The 21,585-nt window shown below is 42.6% G+C and overlaps 1 protein-coding gene and 1 long non-coding RNA gene across 2 annotated transcripts in view; one reads left to right on the top strand and one right to left on the bottom strand.

Moving 5' to 3' along the window:
• Positions 1–8,396, top strand: part of ALKBH3 (alkB homolog 3, alpha-ketoglutarate dependent dioxygenase) — a 19,136-nt gene extending 10,740 nt beyond the window's left edge. The window contains exons 9-10 of the mRNA XM_079952581.1: positions 4,313–4,411; positions 5,047–8,396. Coding sequence (XP_079808707.1) covers positions 4,313–4,411; positions 5,047–5,139 — 192 coding nt within the window. The 3' untranslated portion in view covers positions 5,140–8,396. The remainder of the gene's footprint in view (positions 1–4,312; positions 4,412–5,046) is intronic.
• Positions 1–21,585, bottom strand: part of LOC307202808 — a 24,094-nt gene extending 2,509 nt beyond the window's left edge. Inside the window, exon 1 of the long non-coding RNA XR_013833015.1 lies at positions 21,131–21,585. This is a non-coding gene — a long non-coding RNA (uncharacterized lncRNA). The remainder of the gene's footprint in view (positions 1–21,130) is intronic.

The raw sequence follows: 21,585 nt of genomic DNA, 5'->3' as shown, positions 1-21,585 counted from the left end.
TAATTTAGCTTGCGCCTTTAGTGGACAAAGGCATGAGTAGCTTTTATAGGAAATACTCTGGACCCTCTTCAGTTTTTTATTCCTGCCTCCACCAAGCAGTCACATTCCGCTTTGGCTTGCCTTACTCCTTCATCTTGGCTTAGCAATTTTCTTCTTCTGTTACTTCACTCTTTCTACTGTTCTTTCTTTGTATAAATACAAAAAAAGAAGAAGGGGGGATTAGATTCCTCCCTCCTTTCCCTCCTCTTCTGAGAGGCGAGCACAAAGGGCTTGCCACCCATCTACAATTTTTTTCTTGTTGGGGGGGAAGTGGTGGGTGCTTCCACCTCCGCTCTAGGAAGCATTGGATCGTCCTCTACAGCTCCACAGGCTTTAATTTTTAGCCGTTACAGAGGTGGCATCAGCTGGGGTGACTTCCATAGTGTCTTCTATAGTGACAGAGTGATTCTCCAGTTAGATCCTACCTTCCTTCCCAGGAGTCTTCCTCTCAGTCTTGCTTGCTTTGTAATGTTTATTGATTGGTTTTTATAAAGGCCCCATTCACATGGCCCAATAAGCCATAGTTAAACTTTTTAAAGTTATTCTATCATTGCAATTAAGTGGTGTATAAATTTAATGAAACAAACAAACAAACCATGGTTTAATAGTGAATATGCTTCCTCCAGTGGCCTGGGTCTTTCCATGTAACACCTGCATATTTCAAGCACGTCATAGTATGGCTTGTTGGGTGGCCCAAATCAAGATCATGGTCTGTTTGTTTGAAACTAACCATGAGCAATAAGCCAGAAATCAATGTTTGTTCTGTACTGAAGTGACAGACACACAAGCCCCTTAAGCAAGTTGGCATGGTGAATAGCCTGAGGCATTGATGCTTCTGTAAAATGCTGGATTTATGATCCAGAGTATTATTTAACACAGATATGTAACTGAGTCATTTGTGGCTGCTTGCAAAGTCTCTATACATGCGCTGTTATGCATACACAGAGTATAGGGTTCTAAAAACTAGTGTGGATTCATTGCATGTACTAATGATGTTCACTGTGGCTAATTTTGTAAAGAGGCCTTTAATTTTAGAAAGATCCTGGTATATCCAAGATTTTGGTTTAAGCAGTAGGTCCTAAGTTCTACAGAAATTCCCTGTTCCGTAGGGAAGTTTTGCTGCAGAGCCCTGCATTTGCTTAAGGAATGAGTCCAATGCAGTTAACCTACTAGCTTTAAATCTACACTGCAGTGTAAGCTATGAAACTGAACTATAATAGCTAGATGGCAGACAGCAGCTCTGCTGCTTTGCTGGTAACCAAGGAAACAACTGCAAGGGGGGGAGGAGGAGGAGTTGGGTTATATATGTGTTAGATAACAATGTCCATGATACTCTAGAGATACAAAGAGCAAACATGGTTGGAAACTCATCCTCTGTTTAACTTTGTCCTTCCAATGAGGCACTGAGCAAGGTCCAGTCCCCTGTACTTGTAAGAATTATTCATTGTCTACAAAAGAAAAAAGATATTTCAGAGAGCAGGAACTGTAGAGAAAGGCTCTTGCTTTGCTGATGAAGCATTAATAGTGCACTCCTGTACATGTTTCCTCAGAAGTAAGTTCCACTGTGTTCCCTAGAACTTACTCCCGGGTTGATGCCTTAAAAGGGAAAGTTGTTGTGGGTTCCCTGTAAAGGAAGAAATGGGGCAGTTTGAAGGGTCTAGGCTTCTAGGGTGAATTAATATATTGATGGAGGATTTCTGGACTTGCATTTTTTTCATTGTCATCTGCTATTATGGAGCAACATCTTGTGCCCGATCCCATGTTAGCCCTGCCATCAGTGGAAAATGGTATCAATCCAAATGTCAAGCATAAAGAGTTGATGGTCTTTCCTATGACAGCAGCAAGACAAGCGGCTACTTCCAATTGGGGGAAAACCACCCTCTCCTCCACACAGAAACTTGGACCCAATATCTGTGGAATATAACACTTAACTCAGAATTGGAGGGTCATCGGAGGAATAAAAAAGAAAAATGGGTTTGACTCCATACGGTCTCCACTTATATTGTTTATTAACAATAGTATAGTACTCTCCCTTCCCTCTTAGTCACAGCAGCCACTAAGGAAAAATTATCTTCACGCTTTAGATGAAGTATACCTGTAAGCCACTTTAGAAGATGTCTGCCATTCTGAGCACTTTCGGAGAAAAGCAGGATATAAGTAGTGGTGATGGTGATTTTCTTGTGGTTAATAGTAATAGAATGCATGCATGATAACAGTGCAAAAATGGAGAGCCTGGCTGGTTTGCTCTCTTACAGGGATGCAGTCATTTTGGATAAAATCTGCACTAGGTGCTTCCTATGTCAGCTAAATTGCTTTCTTAGATGACTGCAGCTCCGCCTCCCTCCCACCCCCTGATTGATGCCTGACAGAATATCCTGCCAAAGCCATCTGGGCAATTGTTTTGCTCAGACACATCATCCAGCCAAGACTGTGCTGCACAGCACGTTGGCAACCTTCTTCTGGGCCAGATCATGCATCGTTGATGACTCTTTCATTGTTGACTGTCATTAATCAACACTAGCCCCAATTAAGGGTTATGCTGACCCTAAACTTTAAAAAAATAGCCTGAGATATATATGTTGGGAGCAGCACAATAGAATTGGCAGTGCTAGCCTGCTCCTATACCTCGGCTTATATCACAGATATACAGAGCCGTATATCTTTCCCCAATGTTTTCCCCCCTTTCCATCACCAGCATCATTTCTCCACTGTACAGGTTGGTTTTAATTATTTGTTCATTACATTTATATCCCACCTTTTTCTCCAAGGAGCTCATGGCCATGTGGGGATTAAACCCTGGTCTCCCAGCTTTCAACAGTGGAAGTATATACTCCTGAGGTTCTCGGAGATGTGGGTAACCATTGTAAGAAACACAATCCTGTTTCTGAAGCATTTTAAGCATCAAGTGGATGCTACAAATACATGAATTTCAAAGAATGCCTTCAGTTTCCTTGATTTCTGCCCCCTGTCCAGGCCAGTTGCTGGATTTTACCCAGTAAACATGTAGCCCTGCTTTGTGTTAATGCCATTGTTTATCCCCCAAGTTCAGTTTGTGAAAGGCAGCTGTTTCAGCTTTTCATGGGACATGTGATCCATAGCTTGTTCCCAGCGTCATATTCAACTCTTTGATCTTGGGATTTTCTGTCAAACAAAAAATGGTAACTTTCGTCTTTGCCAGTTCTCTCAATCTGGTTTTGTGCCAAACATACTACATCTGACCCAAATATACTTTTCCAAAACACATGTTTTGTGCCTGCTGTTTCCCAAGGACTAGTACAGATCAGGAATAGGGAACCTGCAGACATCCAGATGCTGTTAGATTCCAAGCCCCATTGCTGAGCTTCTCATTCAAGAGCTCCAGATAATGTTCAAGATTCCTTGGAGTAGAACCTTGTTTGAAAAAGATTACTATAGTAAGTCAAAAACAGGGCCAGATACATTTAGGTACAGCAGGTTAGCTGTAAAAAAAGTGGATAGCAGTGCTGAGAATTAGATCAGGGAGGGAAACCTGCGTTCCTTCAGATGTCATTGAGCTACAACCTCAATAATGGTTTTGGTAAACTGCCCCAATAACCAATTTTTACTAAAGTGTGGGGTATTAGTGCCTTAAACAATTGATCTGAATGTTGGCCATGCTGGGTGGAGCTGATGGGGGTTGTGGACCAACAAACCTGGGGGCCACAGCTTCTCCAGCTCTGCCTAACACATTCCACCTGACGAGATGGAGTTATCCCCTCCACACGCAGCAAGAGTTGATATACAGGCAGCTCCAATGTAGGTGCATCCAATTGACGTGTGCATTGTGCCAAAGTGACATAAAAATGGCAGAAATGGCCCTAAAAGAGTCAGGAAAGCCTTTGCAAGTGCAATCCTGAGATGCTTTCCACCAACCTTTGAGGCCTTGTAGAGAGTTTGAGAAAAGAGGTTTGGAGGGAGCGATTATGGTGGAATTTGGTGGTCTGGTAAGCGCTGCTGGTTTTTTCAAGGGTTCTTCAAGAGTTTCCATGGCATTAGAGGGTGTTTGCAGGCTTTCCCAATGGTGTTTCAAATCTACGTGTGCGATGTCTAAGAACATAACCCCCGTGTAAATTGGGAGTTGCCTGTAGTTGATACACTAGTGTGGTATAGCGGTTAGCATGTTGGATTAGGAACCATGGATTAGGTTCAAATTCCCACTAAGTAATGGAGCTTGCTGGGACACCTTGGGAAGTTTCTATCTCTCAGGCTAACCTCGCTCAACTGCTAATTATACACATAATGTTTCTCTTTTCAGGAAGAAAACAACGACTTTACTTATGTGCAGAGGGTGCATATACCATTGGATCATGGGACGCTGCTTATGATGGAAGGAGCAGCTCAAGAAGACTGGCAGGTGAGACTGTTTAAACAGAAGTGGAAATAGTTCACCTTCCCCCTGAACTCCCCGGGGTTGGATGCCATTTCTTCCCCCTGGATTTCTACAAGGCATAATCATTGGGGAACCTAAGATTGAAAGTGAACGAACAAATAAAATGCCTTCAGGAGTGGGAATTATGGAGAGTTGTTTCCTATGGAATTGGACTGCTTCTTGTGCAACAGTCAACAATTCACAAAGCTCCGAGATCTTACTTTATAATTTTATAATATCCTTTAAGATATTATAAGAGTGGGATATCCTTTATAGTAATCCTTTTATAGTAATCCTTTATAGTAATATCCTTTAAGATATTATAAGAGTGGGATAGAAACATCGTAACACTTTGCTTAAATAGCACTGCGTGGCAATCTCATGTGGCAATAACGAATATTAATATTGGAGAAATAACTTTCAGAAAGCAAAGGAAAATGAAATTGAGCTTTTGTTTGTTTGTATTTTTTTTAAAAAAGCTTTGAAAAAGTATTTAGCCTTAAAAGTAAGTCCAGACTGAAGTTGTGAGATAGACAAGAATATGGATATTTTTGTATATACTTACAGTAAAGTTTTGTGTATGGATAGCAGATTAACTTTGTTTTGGTTCTTTGTTTCAGCATCGCGTACCCAAGGAATATCACTCCAGGGAAGCCCGTGTAAATCTGACATTTAGGACAATGTATTCAGACTCTGAGGCAATGCGCACATGAATGAAATGTTCTGTGGTACTGTGCTCTTGCTGTGAGGCCAGAGATTAATGCTGGTTTGGGTGAGACAAGCCTGATTTCAGTTCAGTATTATGATGCCAGCATTTGAAGGGAGAGAAGAAAGAGGCTGCTATAATGAGAGCCTGTAACAGTCGCAAGTTCCCAGTGATGAGTGATGCCTTTTTCTAGTACTGTTTGCTAATGTGTAGTGCTTGGTGGTAAACTATTTTTGTTTTATTGAGAAACAAATTTCCCTGTAGAGCATTAATTTTAGTATGACTGGTTTGAATCAAATATCTTGAGCTCTTGCTAATCTGCAAGCACCACTTTTAACAAGTTTTCCCTCAGGCAAGCTGAGAGAGGATTTTCCTGACAGAGGAGAATGACTACATTTGGGCTTTTTGTTTGTACTGTGCTACATAAAAAATTGGTTATATGAATAAGAATCTTCTCAGTTAACCCCAGAGGGAATAATCAAATCACAACTTGAGGTACTGCAGTAGCACACATAAGGCCTGTCTCCCAAAAACCTGAAGTGTATGTGAGCACAGTATAAAGAACTGAGTCTCCTGAAACCATTAAATGCCCCAGTAATAGGATTTGGAAATGGTATCCCTGTCTTCAGAGCCCCATGCTGTGCATACTGGTGCTCTCCATGCTGTTAATTGATAAATTGTTGAAAAATTCCTACTATCTCAACTTTATTCTCAAATGTATTCTAATGCATTTGGAGAGTGTCCTGGCCTCTCCTAGGAGCATCCTGCAGCACATTCTTCAAAAAAAACACACCTCTGTATGTCTCAGAGTACCCTGGCATTGAAGATGCAGATAAGTGGCAAGAATTGCCTAATTGCACTGAAATGCATCTCACACAGCAGTGGAATGAATACACAGCTCCATAGTGGTTTGGGGGAAGCAAGGGTTTATACTGCTTATCTATAAATCACTGCTTCCCACCCTGTTCTTGGGGTCCATTCAGTATACTTTTCAAAGGCAACGCATAATTGGCAGGTTGTAAGATTTGGGAATGATCCACCAAGACCAGTCTATGTCAGGGTAGGTAGCTTTTATTCTTGCAGAATCTTGCTTTGCTTGCCAATAGAACCCTGACTGCCACCAATGAGAACCAATTGCAAAATGGTGCCAGGCATAGAATTGCAGAATAAAGTGATCTGAGTACATACTCGGCCTAGGAATTGGTTTTCAGTGCCTGCGCTCACATACATACCCTTTCACAGGTAAATTGTCTCCTGTTTCCCAAAGCTTTCTTGATTTCAGTAACCTCACTTAGGGTGGAAAAAAGGCTTTTTACCATGACGAGCCAGAAACCCCTGCTGATCTTTGAATTACCTAGAAATCTGCCTGCAGATTCCAACCTGCTTTATGCTTGCCTTGATCTATTCCTGCTGCTTAGGGGTATGTTTCACTACCACTTCAGTGGTAGCAATGAAGTTATCCAGCTTTTTTTTTTTCTTACTGCCTTGTGGTTATAGGTGTTAGTTGTTCATTGGTTGTGCATTAAAGATAAAGGTAAAGGTACCCCTGCCCGTACGGGCCAGTCTTGACAGACTCTGGGGTTGTGCGCCCATCTCACTTAAGAGGCCAGGGGCCAGCGCTGTCCAGAGACACTTCCGGGTCACGTGGCCAGCGTGACATCGCTGCTCTGGCGAGCCAGAGCCGCACACGGAAACGCCGTTTACCTTCCCGCTGGTAAGCGGTCCCTATTTATCTACTTGCACCCGGAGGTGCTTTCGAACTGCTAGGTTGGCAGGCGCTGGGACCGAGCAGCAGGAGCGCACCCCGCCGCAGGGATTCGAACCGCCGACCTTTCGATCGGCAAGTCCTAGGCGCTGAGGCTTTAACCCACAGCGCCACCTGCGTCCCTGTCTAAATACTGTCCACAGTAATTATTGAATCAGCAGTACTTGTAGGCTAGAATCTATGACTATGATTAGTTTACCTTAATGAAGGTTCTATGGAAGGAAATCTTGAAAAGGAGGTTCATGGGCCCCCTGAACAGTGTTGGATGGGATTCTGGGGATGTTTGGGACAGGAAACATTCCTTCTGTGAACTATTAGCTTTAGGATCCAAGGCTCATTTGTGCCACTTCTTTCCCCTAATTGTCCCTGTGCCTCACCCCACATTCTTATGGGGCTGGGTTTGCCCATTTGGTGCCCTTCAGAGGTTGTTTTGACTACAATGCCCATGAGCTGCTGCGAGCATGGCCAAGGGTCAGAGATAATAGGAGTTGCAGTCCAACAACATTTGGAGAACACCTTGCTCACTACCCTGGTGTAAGGATTGCTTTAGCGTCCATACTAGGGGCTAAATTAGATGGTATGTATGTTACATAGTTTGGCCCAGCTAATTTAAAATAAGCAATGGAGCCTGGGGAGGGAATAGAAAACATGGCAGAAGGAGATGCTTTATCAAAATCAGCCTCGTCCTCTGTTCCCTAAGTCTACCCTTTGCAATAGGGGGGATACTCTTGAATATGTCTAAGTCCCAACTCTTCCATACTTATAGCATGGATAGAGAACCTATAACCCTCCAAATGTTGTTAGGCTACACTACTATTGGCCATGCTGGCTTTGGCTGATGGGAGTTTTAGTCCCAACAGCATCTAAGTGGTCATAGGTTACCCATTAGAGTGAGCATCCTCTGAGCACTGTAAACTGAGCCACCATCAAGAAGCATAGCCCCCATCACTGCTTTCTATATTGGTACCACACACTGGGTTTAAAAAGTCTTACTTCAAATGCTGCCTTTGGACTCAGGCACTGTGCATGAAGATATGCAATCAACATAGGCTTTATTATTTTAATTATTTTAATGAGAAGTGTAACCTATATATGAAATGGGGAAAACTCCAGTTGTTTATTTCAAATATAGTTTGCAGCTGTTTCTATGGCAATTTGCTTATAAACAAGAATTTATTGGAACTGAAGGTATACAGAATCCTTCCATTAATTAAAGATTGAACTGATGGATGAGTTGTGTATGCTGTTCATATTGTGCGAGATAACAATTTTATACTTGTAAGAAACACTCCACTGAAGATGTGTTCCTAGAAGGAACTTTGTAAGACGTTGCCATCTGTCAAGGGCTCTTGACTGTTTCAGCTTTAGAATAAGAGTTAAGTTATACACGATGATTTATTTATTTTTTTAGTTCTTTTAAATTCTAAAACCCATCTGCCTCTGAAGGCTATTATGATTCTTCATTGCCCCAAATTGAAACATGACATTTTGATACAAGATGTATCTGTTCAGAGTTTATAGCTTCTATTTCTCTTCAAACTGTAGAATTGAATGTGTTTATGTGGCCCACTTAGCAGAACGACCCCACAATTCTCCTTGTGTGGTTGATCAGTTTTCAGGGATTGTTCTTGTTGAAGCCGTGTTGTAAGGCCAACAACAGAAGACACATAAGGATATATCCCGCTGGTCAGGAATTGGAAAACGGCATTGTAAGCACAGGAGAAGCAATGGCTCTTTGCAAAGGCTTCATACTAAGGTATGACTTCTGTAGCAAAGGAAACCACTTTGAGGTGGGTGAGTGAGGATGCTTCATGGTATTTTTTTGTTCTAAGTAGCAAATCCAGACTTTCTAGTTCTCCAGCTTCTCTACCACTTCCACTGCTCCTCTTGCTTTTCAAGCATTTGTGTTATCAGATTAATTCCTTTGAAATCACTTGTGTGTTTTTATCAAACTGCCAGGCTGGCACCATTCCATCCATTCCTGTTAACCTTGTTCAGAGAACAGCCTGAGTAATCAATTTGGCCAAGTCACCTGATGTGCTACTGCAAGTGCCATAGATACCAAATGGCAGAAAAGAGGCTAAGGAGCGCTAGAACTAACTAAAACACAGCACTGCCTAGCCCAAGGCAGCATGTTTCCTCCCCTATGAATGGTAGATGACATGATGATGATGATGATGGTGAGTGCCTGTGCAGCCTAAAATATCTCATCAAGTACTAGCACCATTTGCTTAACTGAACACGTTGATAACTCACTTTCCCTTTTCTGGTCATAAACATTTTCAGCTTGGAAATAGAAGCTCTTTTACTGGTGTGATTTTGTGTGTGTGTTCTACTTTTAAACGCCCTGTTTCTATAGCAACACATTTTGTTTGGTTGAATTGTGGACCACTGCCGCACCCTCTCAAGCCGAAACCACTTCTGTGAATTTATGTGTCCCAAGGTTTTTCATATGAGCTGGGGCTGATTTTTGCTGCATTTGTTTGTTGCTAAATAAACACTTAGTTATTCAGGCTTGACCTTTCCACTGAGAAAAACAAAAAAGGGACAAGCAGACATCTAAGATATTGAGGTCAAACTACACTTTATGCAGGAGACCTGTGGACTGGGTCTCCTGTTACCTTTTCACTTACCCCAAATTGCTTTTGAGCAGTAATACTTGGAGAGAGGGTACTTAATCCTTTGGTGCCATTCTTCCCCACCAGCTGCTTGTACAAGTATTACACACCTGCTTCAGAAGTGACACCAAATATAACCCATTATATTTCTCCCATAAAACTGAATGGTTACTCCCATATGGAGAAGTGGTTCCCCCCACAATGTGCTGTTTGGGGTTGTTGTTGTTTTGGGAGACACTGTGTGAGCAAAACCTATTTTCTGTTCTTCATGCTAGGTGGCCAGGCTGGCAGAGATTGTGTAAGAGTGTGCAATATCTATCTGCAGAGGCTTCCAGCCCTCTCCACTCTGCAGGTCTTCACAGTATATAAACTTTCCCTTCATCCTCTGCTCATCATAACAATGGGCACTTTGCCAGTTGTTAATAGTGTAGCAAACCACTGTATTGCCTAGCCACGAAATGTACAGCAGAGATAAACCAGTGGTTAAAGCATATGCTGAAGGCTCCCTAAACATAAAAGAGACAACCCTATGGTCTGTGATCGACATCAGAGAACAGGCTCTATGTATCTTGAGCTTGTGGAGGATGGTCAGTGTCATGTTCAGAACTGGAAGCCTATAGGTAAAGCTGGTCCTGGGAGACCCATGTTGGGTAGCCTTTTCAAGTCAAACTCTGCTTCCGTTTAATGGCCTGCTGTGAGAACTGCCTGTTCTGGAAAGCTGGAGCTAGTTGCTTTTCTCAGACAGGCTGACAAGGCAGCAGGAAGAAAATGGTCCCACACAACAGCCCAGTGAATGGAGCGAGGGAAATCTTGTCCATTGCTTCAGTGATAGCTGTTTCCTCCTATCAGGATAGTTCATGTTGTACAGGCTGAGGGTTGATTCTATCTAGATCAATGTGGCATTTGCTCTGGTTCACCTGAACACACGTTGCTCTTCCCCTACTGTCACATCTCCAGCCGGCTCCTGGCTCTCTGCTAGCACAGAGATAAGAGCATTTGTTTGATTGGAGTAAGAATGTCTTGCTCTTGTTACAAGGATTACATTGAAGCTGAGCTTGGCATTTGTGTTTGTTTCTTCTTTCCTGCTGGCCAGCATTAGCTTTGCAATAAAGCTTTCTTTGAGGATGTACTTGACTGAGCTCAGCTATTTTCCCCTTTTAAAGCGGACTATTTCAAAGGATGTAATTCAACTTTAGTCCTTGAAAGATGTTTCCCTAAACTACCAGACAGTGTAAGGCTCATCTTTACTCTGTCCTGCCTGAAGAACAACACTGAGAAAGAGCAGGCATGTAGCTCCAGTCATGGGGCAGTATCGTTGCCTGGAAAGTTACTGAAATCCAGTATCAGAATGACTGCTACTGCTAATACCGTCAAATTGAGAGAGAGATACAGTGGTGCCTCGCAAGACGAAAAGAATCCGTTCCGCGGTTCTCTTCGTCTAGCGGTTTTTTCGTCTTGCGAAGCAAGCCCACTGACGGCTTAGCGGATTAGCGCTATTAGCGGCTTTTAGCGGATAAGCGGCTTAGCGGCTTAGAAAAAGGGGGGGAGGGGAAAAAACCCGCAGGAACTCGCAAGACATTTTCGTCTTGCGAAGCAAGCCCATAGGAAATTCGTTTTGCGAAGCACTCCAAAACGGAAAACTCTTTCGTCTAGCGAGTTTTCCGTCTTGCAAGGCATTTGTCTTGCGGGGCACCACTGTAGATAGATAGAAATGCTGTGCAGGTAAGGTGCACAGCACAGTCCTATGCAAAAAAAATGTTATTTTTTGACTAATTCTAAAATTGCCGTAAAGTTAAATTTGGATTCTAACTTCAGTTATGAACAAGGATGAAACATTTCCCTATAACTCTAATGGGCTTGCATGTCAGTTTCTGCCTATTTCACACTGTTGACTAGAGGATTCTGCTACAATCAAGACCAGAATTTTGAGGGGAAAGACATCCCTGGTTGCTTCCGGAGTTCCTTTTCACCATTTCCCCCCTTCATACACTTCAGTGGGGTAAAAGAAATGTCTTGCCATGCCTTGACTGTTACAGAACAGTCTTGAAGCTAGTTGCATAGTATGAAACTATGTGGACTAATAGAATGATTTGATTACAAATGATGCTGTTCTGCTGAAATTAAGCACATTTGGTTCTGGGAGTTTCCTAGGTGGGAGTTTACTTGAAAACTATATGTTAAGCTCCTTCAAGCCTTTGGAAGTGGGTGGCGATTGTAAGTGTTACAAATGAATGAGTAGTGCTGATCAGAATGAAAATGACTGCTTTGCTCCATGGCTGCAAGGGAATCCAGATGGCACTATTTTATGTAGCTGTTACCTTTTAATTTTTATTTTAAAATCATGTTCAGATACAACATGATTGGTTTTTTTTTTTAAAAAACCGTTCCAATTGCTTCTGTTTGCTGGAAGTACACTTGTACCATGTGCCCTGAATTATTGAGAATGCAGCATGCCATTGATGGTTTAGCAGAAGAGCTGCTATTCACTCTGACATCTGTCAGCAAAATGAACTGAAATATATCAGTAATTTGCTGTGGCAGGGTCTGTACTGAAACATTTCATTTTCATTGTTCAGAAACAAACGTCTCAGCTTTGTCTCTGTACAGGAAACACTCATCCTATGATGCTGCCACTTGCATAATCATGTACTGCTTTTACTTTACTGGTTTTAATAGGTGTTTTTTAAAAATATGAATAGAGACTTCACTGCCGTATATATTAAGCACACAAATGCCATTTAGTGCCCATCTTCTGCCTCCCCCCCCCTTCAGTGGAAGGAGTTTCATATAGATTAGAATCATAGTTGGAAGGAAACTAAAGCCCTCTCCACTGTACCATATCTCACGACTGCCCCTCATTGAAGATTTCTATACAGATTATTCCAGTTTTGAAATTCATCCAAAATACAAATGGTGCTACAAGCGGCAGGCTACCATGAGTGAGAGTCAGCATTCCAGAAGTGTCCACAAGGAAGACATAGAATAGATCATGGGTAGGCAAACCAAGGCCTGGGGGCCGAATCCGGCCCAATCGCCTTCTAAATCAGGCCCGTGGACGGTCTGGGAATCAGCATGTTTTTACATGAGTAGAATGTGTCCTTTTATTTAAAATGCATCTCTGGGTTATTTGTGGGGCCTGCCTGGTGTTTTTACATGAGTAGAATGTGTGCTTTTATTTAAAATGCATCTCTGGGTTATTTGTAGGGCATAGGAATTGGTTCATTTCCCCCCCAAAAAATATAGTCCGGCCCCCCACAGGGTCTGAGGGACAGTGGACCGGCCCCCTGCTGAAAATGTTTGCTGACCCCTGACATAGATTGTTATTTATATGGTGCATTTGTTTCTCACCAATTTTTCAGAACACTCGAACATGCACAGCGATTTCTTTTTCATTCTCATATATCAGTTTTTTGTGGGGAGAAAGGTAGGCTCAAAACGTAACTACTGTATTTTTTGCACCATAACACTCACTTTTTTCCTCCTAAAAAGTAAGCGGAAATGTCTGTGCGTGTTATGGAGGGAATGCCTACGGGTGGCATGCCTACGGATTTTCCTCCTCTAAAAACTACGTGCGTGTTATGGTCAGGTGCGTGTTATAGAGCGAAAAATATGGTATATAACCCTATATCCTAAGATGTTTTCTGAAAGGAGGACTATGAGTATGTTCCATCATATTGAACTTTGGGGGTTTTTTTAGCTTCTCTCTTTGCCACTAGATTCAATTAATTTTCCCTAGAGACGATTGGTAAAATAGATGCAGTAGATAGTTTGACACAACTATCTCCCAACTGCCACAAAATGATTATTCCATAAGAGTGTGCCTGTTTGTTATTGAAACACGATTGATCTGAAGGTTTGAAGGAGACAACATTTTACTAGAGTGAAGTGTTTTGTAGCCTGGAAACACAACATTATTTCTGTCTGATGGAACATTTTTGAACGGCTTTGCTGCAGTGTTAACAGTATTGGATGGAAAGCTTTCTGAACTGAGTGCATTTTAATGCCAACCTGTCAGAGTTGGGTTGTTGGCATTGATCAGTTTTTATGTAAAAATGAAAGAAGCCTGGAATAACTAAAAATGATGGAAAGGAGAGTGTACAAAAACCTGTTACCTCTGGGGCAGATTAACCTTGAATTTTTTTATTGCAAGCAGATAGCAACTGAAGTAAACAGGACACATTCTCCCCCAGAATAAATCCATTAATTGGTGCTGAAGTATGCAAAAGGATTGGACTGGCATGCTGAGATACTAAAATGGAATCACTGCTAATTATGCTCCATTTCAGAAAAAAATGATATATTAGCTTATGAAAAATAGAACTAATTAGAGGAGGCTGTTTGTGCTGCTGGAACCAAATTGAAATAGATCTGTATTACAACTAATTCACCCATCGACAGGGATAGAGAGAGTACACCTATCTCTGAATTTTTATGCTATGGACCACAGTATCCTCCTGGAATCGCTCTGTGAGTTGGGGTTACTGTGTCACAGTGGTTATGCTCCTACCTACTATGTTGCTACCAGAGTAGCATTAGGAGGCTCATTTTGCACCCATGGCAATTTCCAAGTTCCATCTTAGTTCCCATACTATTTAATTTATATATGAAACAGATCATTGGAGTCACATACTGATTTGGAATACAATGTTATCAGCATGTTCTAGCTCTCCATTCTTTCTGAATCGTGAATCTGGTGTTTGGAGGCAATGGCAAACTGAATTAGGGTCAATAAACTGCAACTGAATCCAGCTGAAATTTGGATAGGCTTTGGATAGGCTGTTTGTATGAGCAGAAATCTGGGAGACAGCCTGTTCTGGATGGGATAGCATTCCCTCTGAAGGAACGTTCAGGTGTCCTTGATGGCAAGGCATGCCTATTTCCTGCTACAACAGCTATGGCCATTTCTGGAATGGGATATCATTAAACCATGGTGTAGTGACCTCATGTTTGGACTACTGCAGTTTGGGCTATTGATGTGGAACCATCCTTAAAAACAGCCCAGAAGTTTCAGCTCGTGCAGAATGCTGCTGCCCAGTTATTAACTGGGGCAGTGGGATGGAAGCATGTAACACCAATCTTAAAAGCACAGCATTAGCTGCGATGTGCTACTGGCCTGATCCAAGGTTTTGATAGTGGCTTATAAAGCTCTAAACAGATTAGAATCCAAGTATCTGCAGGAGTGCCTCCTCCAATATCGGCTTATTCAAACCCTATGATCGATGGGAGTGGGGTTTTCCATATCTTCCCCACTAGGATTCATGGTTTTGGCATGCAAAGCAGAGTCTTATCTGTGGTGGCATCCCGACTATTTGATGCCCTTCCACTGGAATTTGTCCTTCCTGCTGTTTACAACATAGAAACATAGAGTTGGAAGGAACCCCAAGGGTCATTTAGTCCAACCCCCTGCAATGCAGGAATCTCAGCTAAAGCATCCATGACGGATGGTCATCCAACTTCTGCTTAAAAACCTCCAAGGAAGGAGAGTTGTCCACCTCTAATGAGAGTCTGTTCCACTGCTGAACGGCTCTTACTGTCAGAAAGTTTTTTCCGAATGTTTAGTCTGAATATCCTTTCTTGCAACTTGAAGTCATTGGTTCGAGTCCTACCCTTCAGAGCAGGAGAAAACCAGCATGCTCCCTCTTCCATGTGACAGCCCTTAAGATATTTGAAGATGGCTATCATATCTCCTCTCAGTCTCCTCTTTTCCAAGCTAAACATACCCAGCTCCTTCAAGTGCTCCTCATAAGGCTTAGTTTCCAGACCCTTGATCATCCTGGTTGTCTTCCTCTACACACGTTCCAGTTTGTCAACATCCTTAAATTGTGGTGCTCAGAATTGGACACAGTATTCCAAGTGTGGTCTAAGGCAGAATAGAGTGGTACTATTGCTTCTCTTGATCTGGACATTATACTTCTGTTGATACAGCCTCATGGTCCACCAAGAGCCCTAGATCCTTTTCACATGTACTGCTAGTAAGCCAGGTGTCCCTCATTCTATATATGCATCTGGTTCTTCCAGCCTAAGTGCAGAACCTTACCATTGTCCCTACTGAAATTAATTTTGTTAGCTTCCGCCCAGTTCTCCAATCTGTTAAGGTCATTTTGAATTCTGATTCTGTCTTCTGCGGCATTAACTACCCCTCCCAGTTTGGTGTCATCTGTAAATTTGATGAGCATCCCCTCAATTCCTTCATCCAAGTCATTTATAAAGATTTTGTTATTTTAGAGATACTTTTGGTACTTTGTATGTGTTTATTGATGTGCATTGTTTGTGTTATCTTTTGTTGTACATCAGCCTAGGCTCCTTTTGGAGGAAGTGTGATGTAGAAATACAGCAAATAAATATATTTTTTAAAAAACATGTTGCGCTAAAGCATTGCTCTCAATCTGACGAACAAAAAGAATTGAGAACATTTGACGCATCCCTAGTTATCTACCATTAACTGCTTCTCAATAGCCTCAAATAAAGTTGTCTGTTTGAATAAAATTGCTTTGCAGATGTGTTCTCTAGTGCCATTTCATTAAAATGTTGACAACTCTTCTGCATACAAAATTATGGAGTTTACTGTTAAAAATCTTATAACACACAAGGCAACAAGCCTTACAATTAAGATTGATAATACAGCTCTTCAGCCCAATAACACCATTGCAGACTCTTGGGAGAGTGCAGAATTCACAGAGATTATGTTTGCTCATTGAACCTGTCTTTCCGTACTTTTAAAAACTTCTTCAAAATCTGCATAGCTAAGCTAACAAACTAGATACTTGCTTAGCTCTAAACTGCAAAGCAGCCAGAAACCCTAACACCAGTTATCAATTCTATTTAACATGCAGCACTTCAGACATTACCAGATATAGACAAGGGGCAAATGCTTGTCTCCTGCAATCCTGGCCAGGCATGGTCTGTATGTATATGCTATATTGAATTTGTTCTATGCAAGGAATATACTTGCTTGGAGCAACCACATGGCATGAAATATCAGTCATCTATATGTCAGGTGTCACATTTCTAGATACCAGAATGGATCTAGATTAAAGCAATGACTTAAGCCACAGGAACAAATATAGACACTAGTGCACTTTGCAAGCTCAAGTTGGAAGATTGCATCATTGCATATTTCCATTGAATTGTCTCATCAAACATGTAGGCTTCCTTGGGCAAAACCCACTGGCCCCAACTGCTGTGTGCTTCTGTTGCAAAGGGGCCCGGAGGGGATTTCCACATGGGCCAAACTGACATAAATAGAGACTATGTAGTCCCATTGCTTGGTGAATTGCATCTCTCTTATTTTCACACAGGTGATGGTACCCTGACTCAACAGAAAATTATCCAAAGTCATTTATTATCACAATGGTAAGGCTCAACCCAGATGGAGGAAAACAGGGAAGGATAGAAGGGGAAGAATGAACATGATTAGTATTTAATTATGGGTTAGAAATCAAATGTGCTTTGTGCAGAGCATTTAATTCTTTTCTGATAAGTCTGTTGCTAAGGCAGGTCAAACATCTGTTTATATAAGAGGAAAATTGCTCTCGTCGAGCCCTTTCTCTGTAGCAGCTCCAGTCCAACATGACAGAAATGCTCAGCAGTGTTAAATAATAGGGTTTGCTCTAAGAAAGCAGACATTGGTAAATCTGTGCATTTGCTTAGTAATGCTTCATTCTTGTCTTCAAAGGAAAGGATGTAACTTTCATAAGCTTCAGAGAGCTACTAGCCGTGATTTTAAAAAACCCATAAACTCTGTTCAAAGATGCTTTAAACTGCTAGATGCTGGAAGTAAACAACAGGAAATGGATAATGTTCATGAGCATCTTCTGCTGGTGAATTTGCTTGAGAAACCTGGCTAGTCACTTGACTAGTGCCATGTACCCAAAGTGGGGTTTGGCTGCTTATCTCTGAACAGCAGTCCCCCTTCTTTGCATAGCATATGTCTTCTGAAACTGAAAGGAGTTTCAAAGTAGTTTGTGATGTTCCTTGCGAAAGCCTGCAGTTAAAAGGGAAAGGTCAAAAAATTATGGGCATTCCTATAATAGTTACTCGGATCAGTTCCTATATCTTGAATTCCAAAATGAATTAAGGCTTTCCATTAAAATCTAGAGTAAGGCCCATTGTGGAATATTTATTTTCACGTGTATGAGCTGCAAATTTTCTTACATGTCAACAAAAGTATGCTGTATTTCAGATCAAAGCTGAAGATGTTTTTCTCATGGACTTTCATCTGAAGGATTAATAGTGCAATCATATACAGTATATGTCTATTCAGAAGTAATCCCATTGAGCTCAATGGAACATACTCCCAATTAAGTATGTATAGGATTGCAGCCTAAGTTTCTGCATCTATATTCCTAAATCCCATGGACATTGACAGAATTTATTCATGAGGAAATGCATTTAAGGGATAAATAATTATTTCGTTTTGGAAAAAAACAATGCTATCATTGCTTCATTAACTTAACTGTATTTCCAACAAAAATAGCTTGCCATTGATCCTGAACCTAAGATGCTTTTAAAAGCCAAGGAGCTGAGAGGCTGCAGCAAAGAACTTTAATCATTAATTTCTTCTCCTGTTGGCAGCTAATATATCTTCCCACCCACCACCACAGAAGTTAATTGTAGCTTGACAGGCTGCCAAAAGGCCTTGTTGCTACTTTTGCAAGGCCATAATGATTCCAGTAGATGCCACCCCTTCTTGAATCTGAAAGTCTTTTCTTATCCTGCCTATTTCTTGTCTGCTCTCAGTCCAGGTATCTTCTAAGCAAACATTCACTTTGTCTTCCAAAACTCTGTGATTTTGCATAAGGAGGGACAAAATGGTGCCATTTGTTCCTGCTTTAATGGAACAATCTTTGGAATCCTTGAAATTAACTTTGGACTTGAAGACTGTTCATTCAAGTCTTCTATTTCATGCTGCCTCTTCTGCTCTTGTTCCTGCCTGCCCATCCCCACCCCCCTGCACCCTCAAAATCACCTCCAGAGTTAGGGTAGGAGCAGATTTTTGGAACCACGAGAGTAGGAGAGATTAAAATCCCATTGTGCCAGTAGAAACCTGATGGCACAAGACTGGATAGAGCCCTTTGTTCTGAACATGCACGTTCAGAGCTTAAGGTGAGCAAATGAGCTCAAGCATACTTGCTCAAGTTCTCTGATGCCTGATTCACTTGAGTTTAAAGATTAATCGATTAAATAAATACATGCCACTGAACATTCCCTCGGGGTTCCAAGGTGATGGGGCTGGAGCTGCCAACAAAGCTTACAGCCCACAGCTTCTACTTTTCTTTTATACTGTATCAACTTCTGTGCAGCTTTTGAGACCTGTTGACCACAATATCCTTCTAAATGAGCTTCATGGCTGGACTGAGGTGGTTTTTATCTCCAGCTGCTGTTGGACTACAACTCCCATCATCCCTAGGTAGAAGGACCAGTGGTCAGAGATGATGGGAATTGTAATCCAAAAACAGTTGGAGACCCAAGTTTGGAAAACCCTGCTAGAGTGATGATGTTGGTAGCCCTGCACATCTCACCATTCTACACTGAGACTAGTGCCTTGACAGGAATGTCAACCCTATCCATGAGAAAATTTCCTCAGACCATTCAGGAATAATTCTGATTCTATTGCTCTTGGAAAGGGGGGAGATCATCTTAATAGGTCCTCCACCCCTACAGGGGCCACTGTCATGGCCAATCAAATCATACCAGAAAATGTACATAATAACAAATTCACTTCAAGCTCCCCTATCAATAGAATCGAGCTGCCCCACACTGTTAAAGGGTATGTCCTACCTCACGGGCTGCAGGCTGATTGCTAATTTCAATATATTTTCAACTACACCGATACTTGTGTATATACACAAAAAAATCTAGAAAAATCAATGCTATTTTAGTGTTGTTCTAATATTCAAGGCTTCCCTGTCCCTATCTTAGTATATGCCATACCAGCCTCGCTCTTTAGAAGCCAGGCAAGTCTCACTGATGTTAGTCAGTGCAGATGTAACACAGACATCCAAAGGTTAGCCCTGTCAAGTTAGCATCCTTCTCCACCCCCACCCGCAATTTGATGCCATATACTCTGCTCACAAAGGAGCCAGGAATTAAGTCTGGTGATGCAATAGCTTCAGTCACAGTTTAATGCAGTCTTTGGGTTGCAGTAAAGCTTTCCAGGGGAGAGGTGCCTGGAGCAAGTTTTTGAAGGTTGTGGACAAGATATGTGATCCTTTCCTATGTGTTTTGTTGTTGTTTTTTGTAGCTGATTAAAACAACAATTTAAGTTTTAGAAGATAAACTTTTCATTGAGGATGTCAAATATAGTGTTTTTAAAAATCCAATCTTTTTGACATGATTTTTAAAAAATGTCGTCTTGATGTTACATGTTTAGCCAAAAAATATTTCTTCGGCTACTGTTATTCTCAAGTAGCTTTCTTATTACATTGGGTGGGGGGGTTGAATACATAGCAAATAAGGTGTCAGCGTGATTTTGAGAGGCAAGCATAGCCTGAAGTCTGAAAACATGTTTGCTCGATCATGTTATGTGCCCCTCTCACATCATTTGCAAATGTGGGATGGAAAGATGCAGCAACTCTCTTTTACAGGTGATGTATGTTATATGAACATGTCAAACTGTCTTATAATGAGCCAGGCCCCTGTCAGAGGCTCTCCAAAATCTCAAACAGACGTCTTTCCCAACTCTATGTCTATTTTACCACTGCAGACAACTGAAACTCCATGACTGTGTTATGTAATTGTATGAGATCTGTATATTGTATAGGAGTATATTGTATTATGCCCTGGATGAAGGACAGATTAGCAATATTCTTACTAAAAACCAATAAAGTACGTTGTCAGAAGCCAAACGTCTTGGGAGAGAGCTGTGGCCCCAAACTCCCCGCCCCCCATAGAAATTTGCCTTCTTTGGAATTGCCCTATTGATCCCAACCCGTGTCTTAGAGTAACGCGTGTTGTCCATACATACACGGCAGTCCGTCCAAATGCAACCCTTCGCCATTTGTGGGGATCCGTTTTGCAGCACAAGGCAAGGGTTAGGCGGGCTGAAGCGACGGAGCCCCAGACCAACCATCCCAAAGCCCTCTTCCTTCCAAATCGGGTTGACAAAACCAAGCGTTGCTTTGCAAGCGACACGATGTATGTCTGCACTGATCTTTTTGGCCGTCTTAAGTCGTGTTTGTGTGTGAAAATTGCCCCCAGTGCAAGTGGGGTAACAGCAGCCAGAATTTGGGGCTGCAAAGAGGAAGGAAACGGACCATGTGGGGAGCGGGATTTAAATCCACACTCACGCGCTTAAACCTCCCCCCCCCCCCCGTAAACGCTGCTAATAAAATCCCGTAGCATTGCAGTGGGTTGGACTAGATGACCCTTGGGACCCCTTCCAACTCCACAATTCTATGATCCAAGTCGGACTTCTATGATTCTATGCTTCCCCTGCAGCTGCTTCAAAGTTAAAAGTCGGAAGATCCCATCGCGCCTATTCCGCGTCTGCTTTCCCGGCTGCCTTCGCCCCCCCCCCCCTGCGAAAAAGGGGCCGCTTCTTCTCCAGGAACACCCCCTCCCCCAGCAGGCGGGGGCGACGTGTTTTGGCGCGTCCCTCGTCCTCTCCCCCTCACCTCCGCCTCGCCTTCCGGGTTCCCTCGCTCCCTCCCCGTTTCTGCGGTGGGTGCTGGCGGGGCTTTCCGCCGCTCCTTGGAAGAGCAATCCCCCCACGGCGGCGAGGGAGAGGGGCGGTGGGAGCGCGCGTCGTCGTCGTCGTCAGGCGGAAGGGAAGCGGCCTCAGCGCCTTTAAATGGCATTGCTTGTCATCTGAGCATGCTCCTGTGTGGGCAGGCGAGGGGTATATAAATATCGGCGGGGAGCGCGGGGAGATCCAGCCAGGCGCGGAAGCAACGTGGCGCGGGGGCACCAGCCGAGCGCGCGCTTCTTTCTGCCAGTCGCCGCCACCAGCAGGATTTACTCTCCTCCCCAGCGCGCTTTTTCGGCTGCGAAGCGGCAGAAGCCACCCTCTCGCCCCACCTCCGACGGCTTTCCCGCCTTTTTCGCCCGGGTCTCCCTCGCCTTAGAGAGA

This window comes from Podarcis cretensis, assembly GCF_951804945.1.
Source record: "Podarcis cretensis genome assembly, chromosome: 1".
NCBI lineage: Eukaryota > Metazoa > Chordata > Lepidosauria > Squamata > Lacertidae > Podarcis > Podarcis cretensis.
Note: the sequence above shows the minus strand (reverse complement) of the source record. Positions and strands in the feature narration are given on the sequence as shown.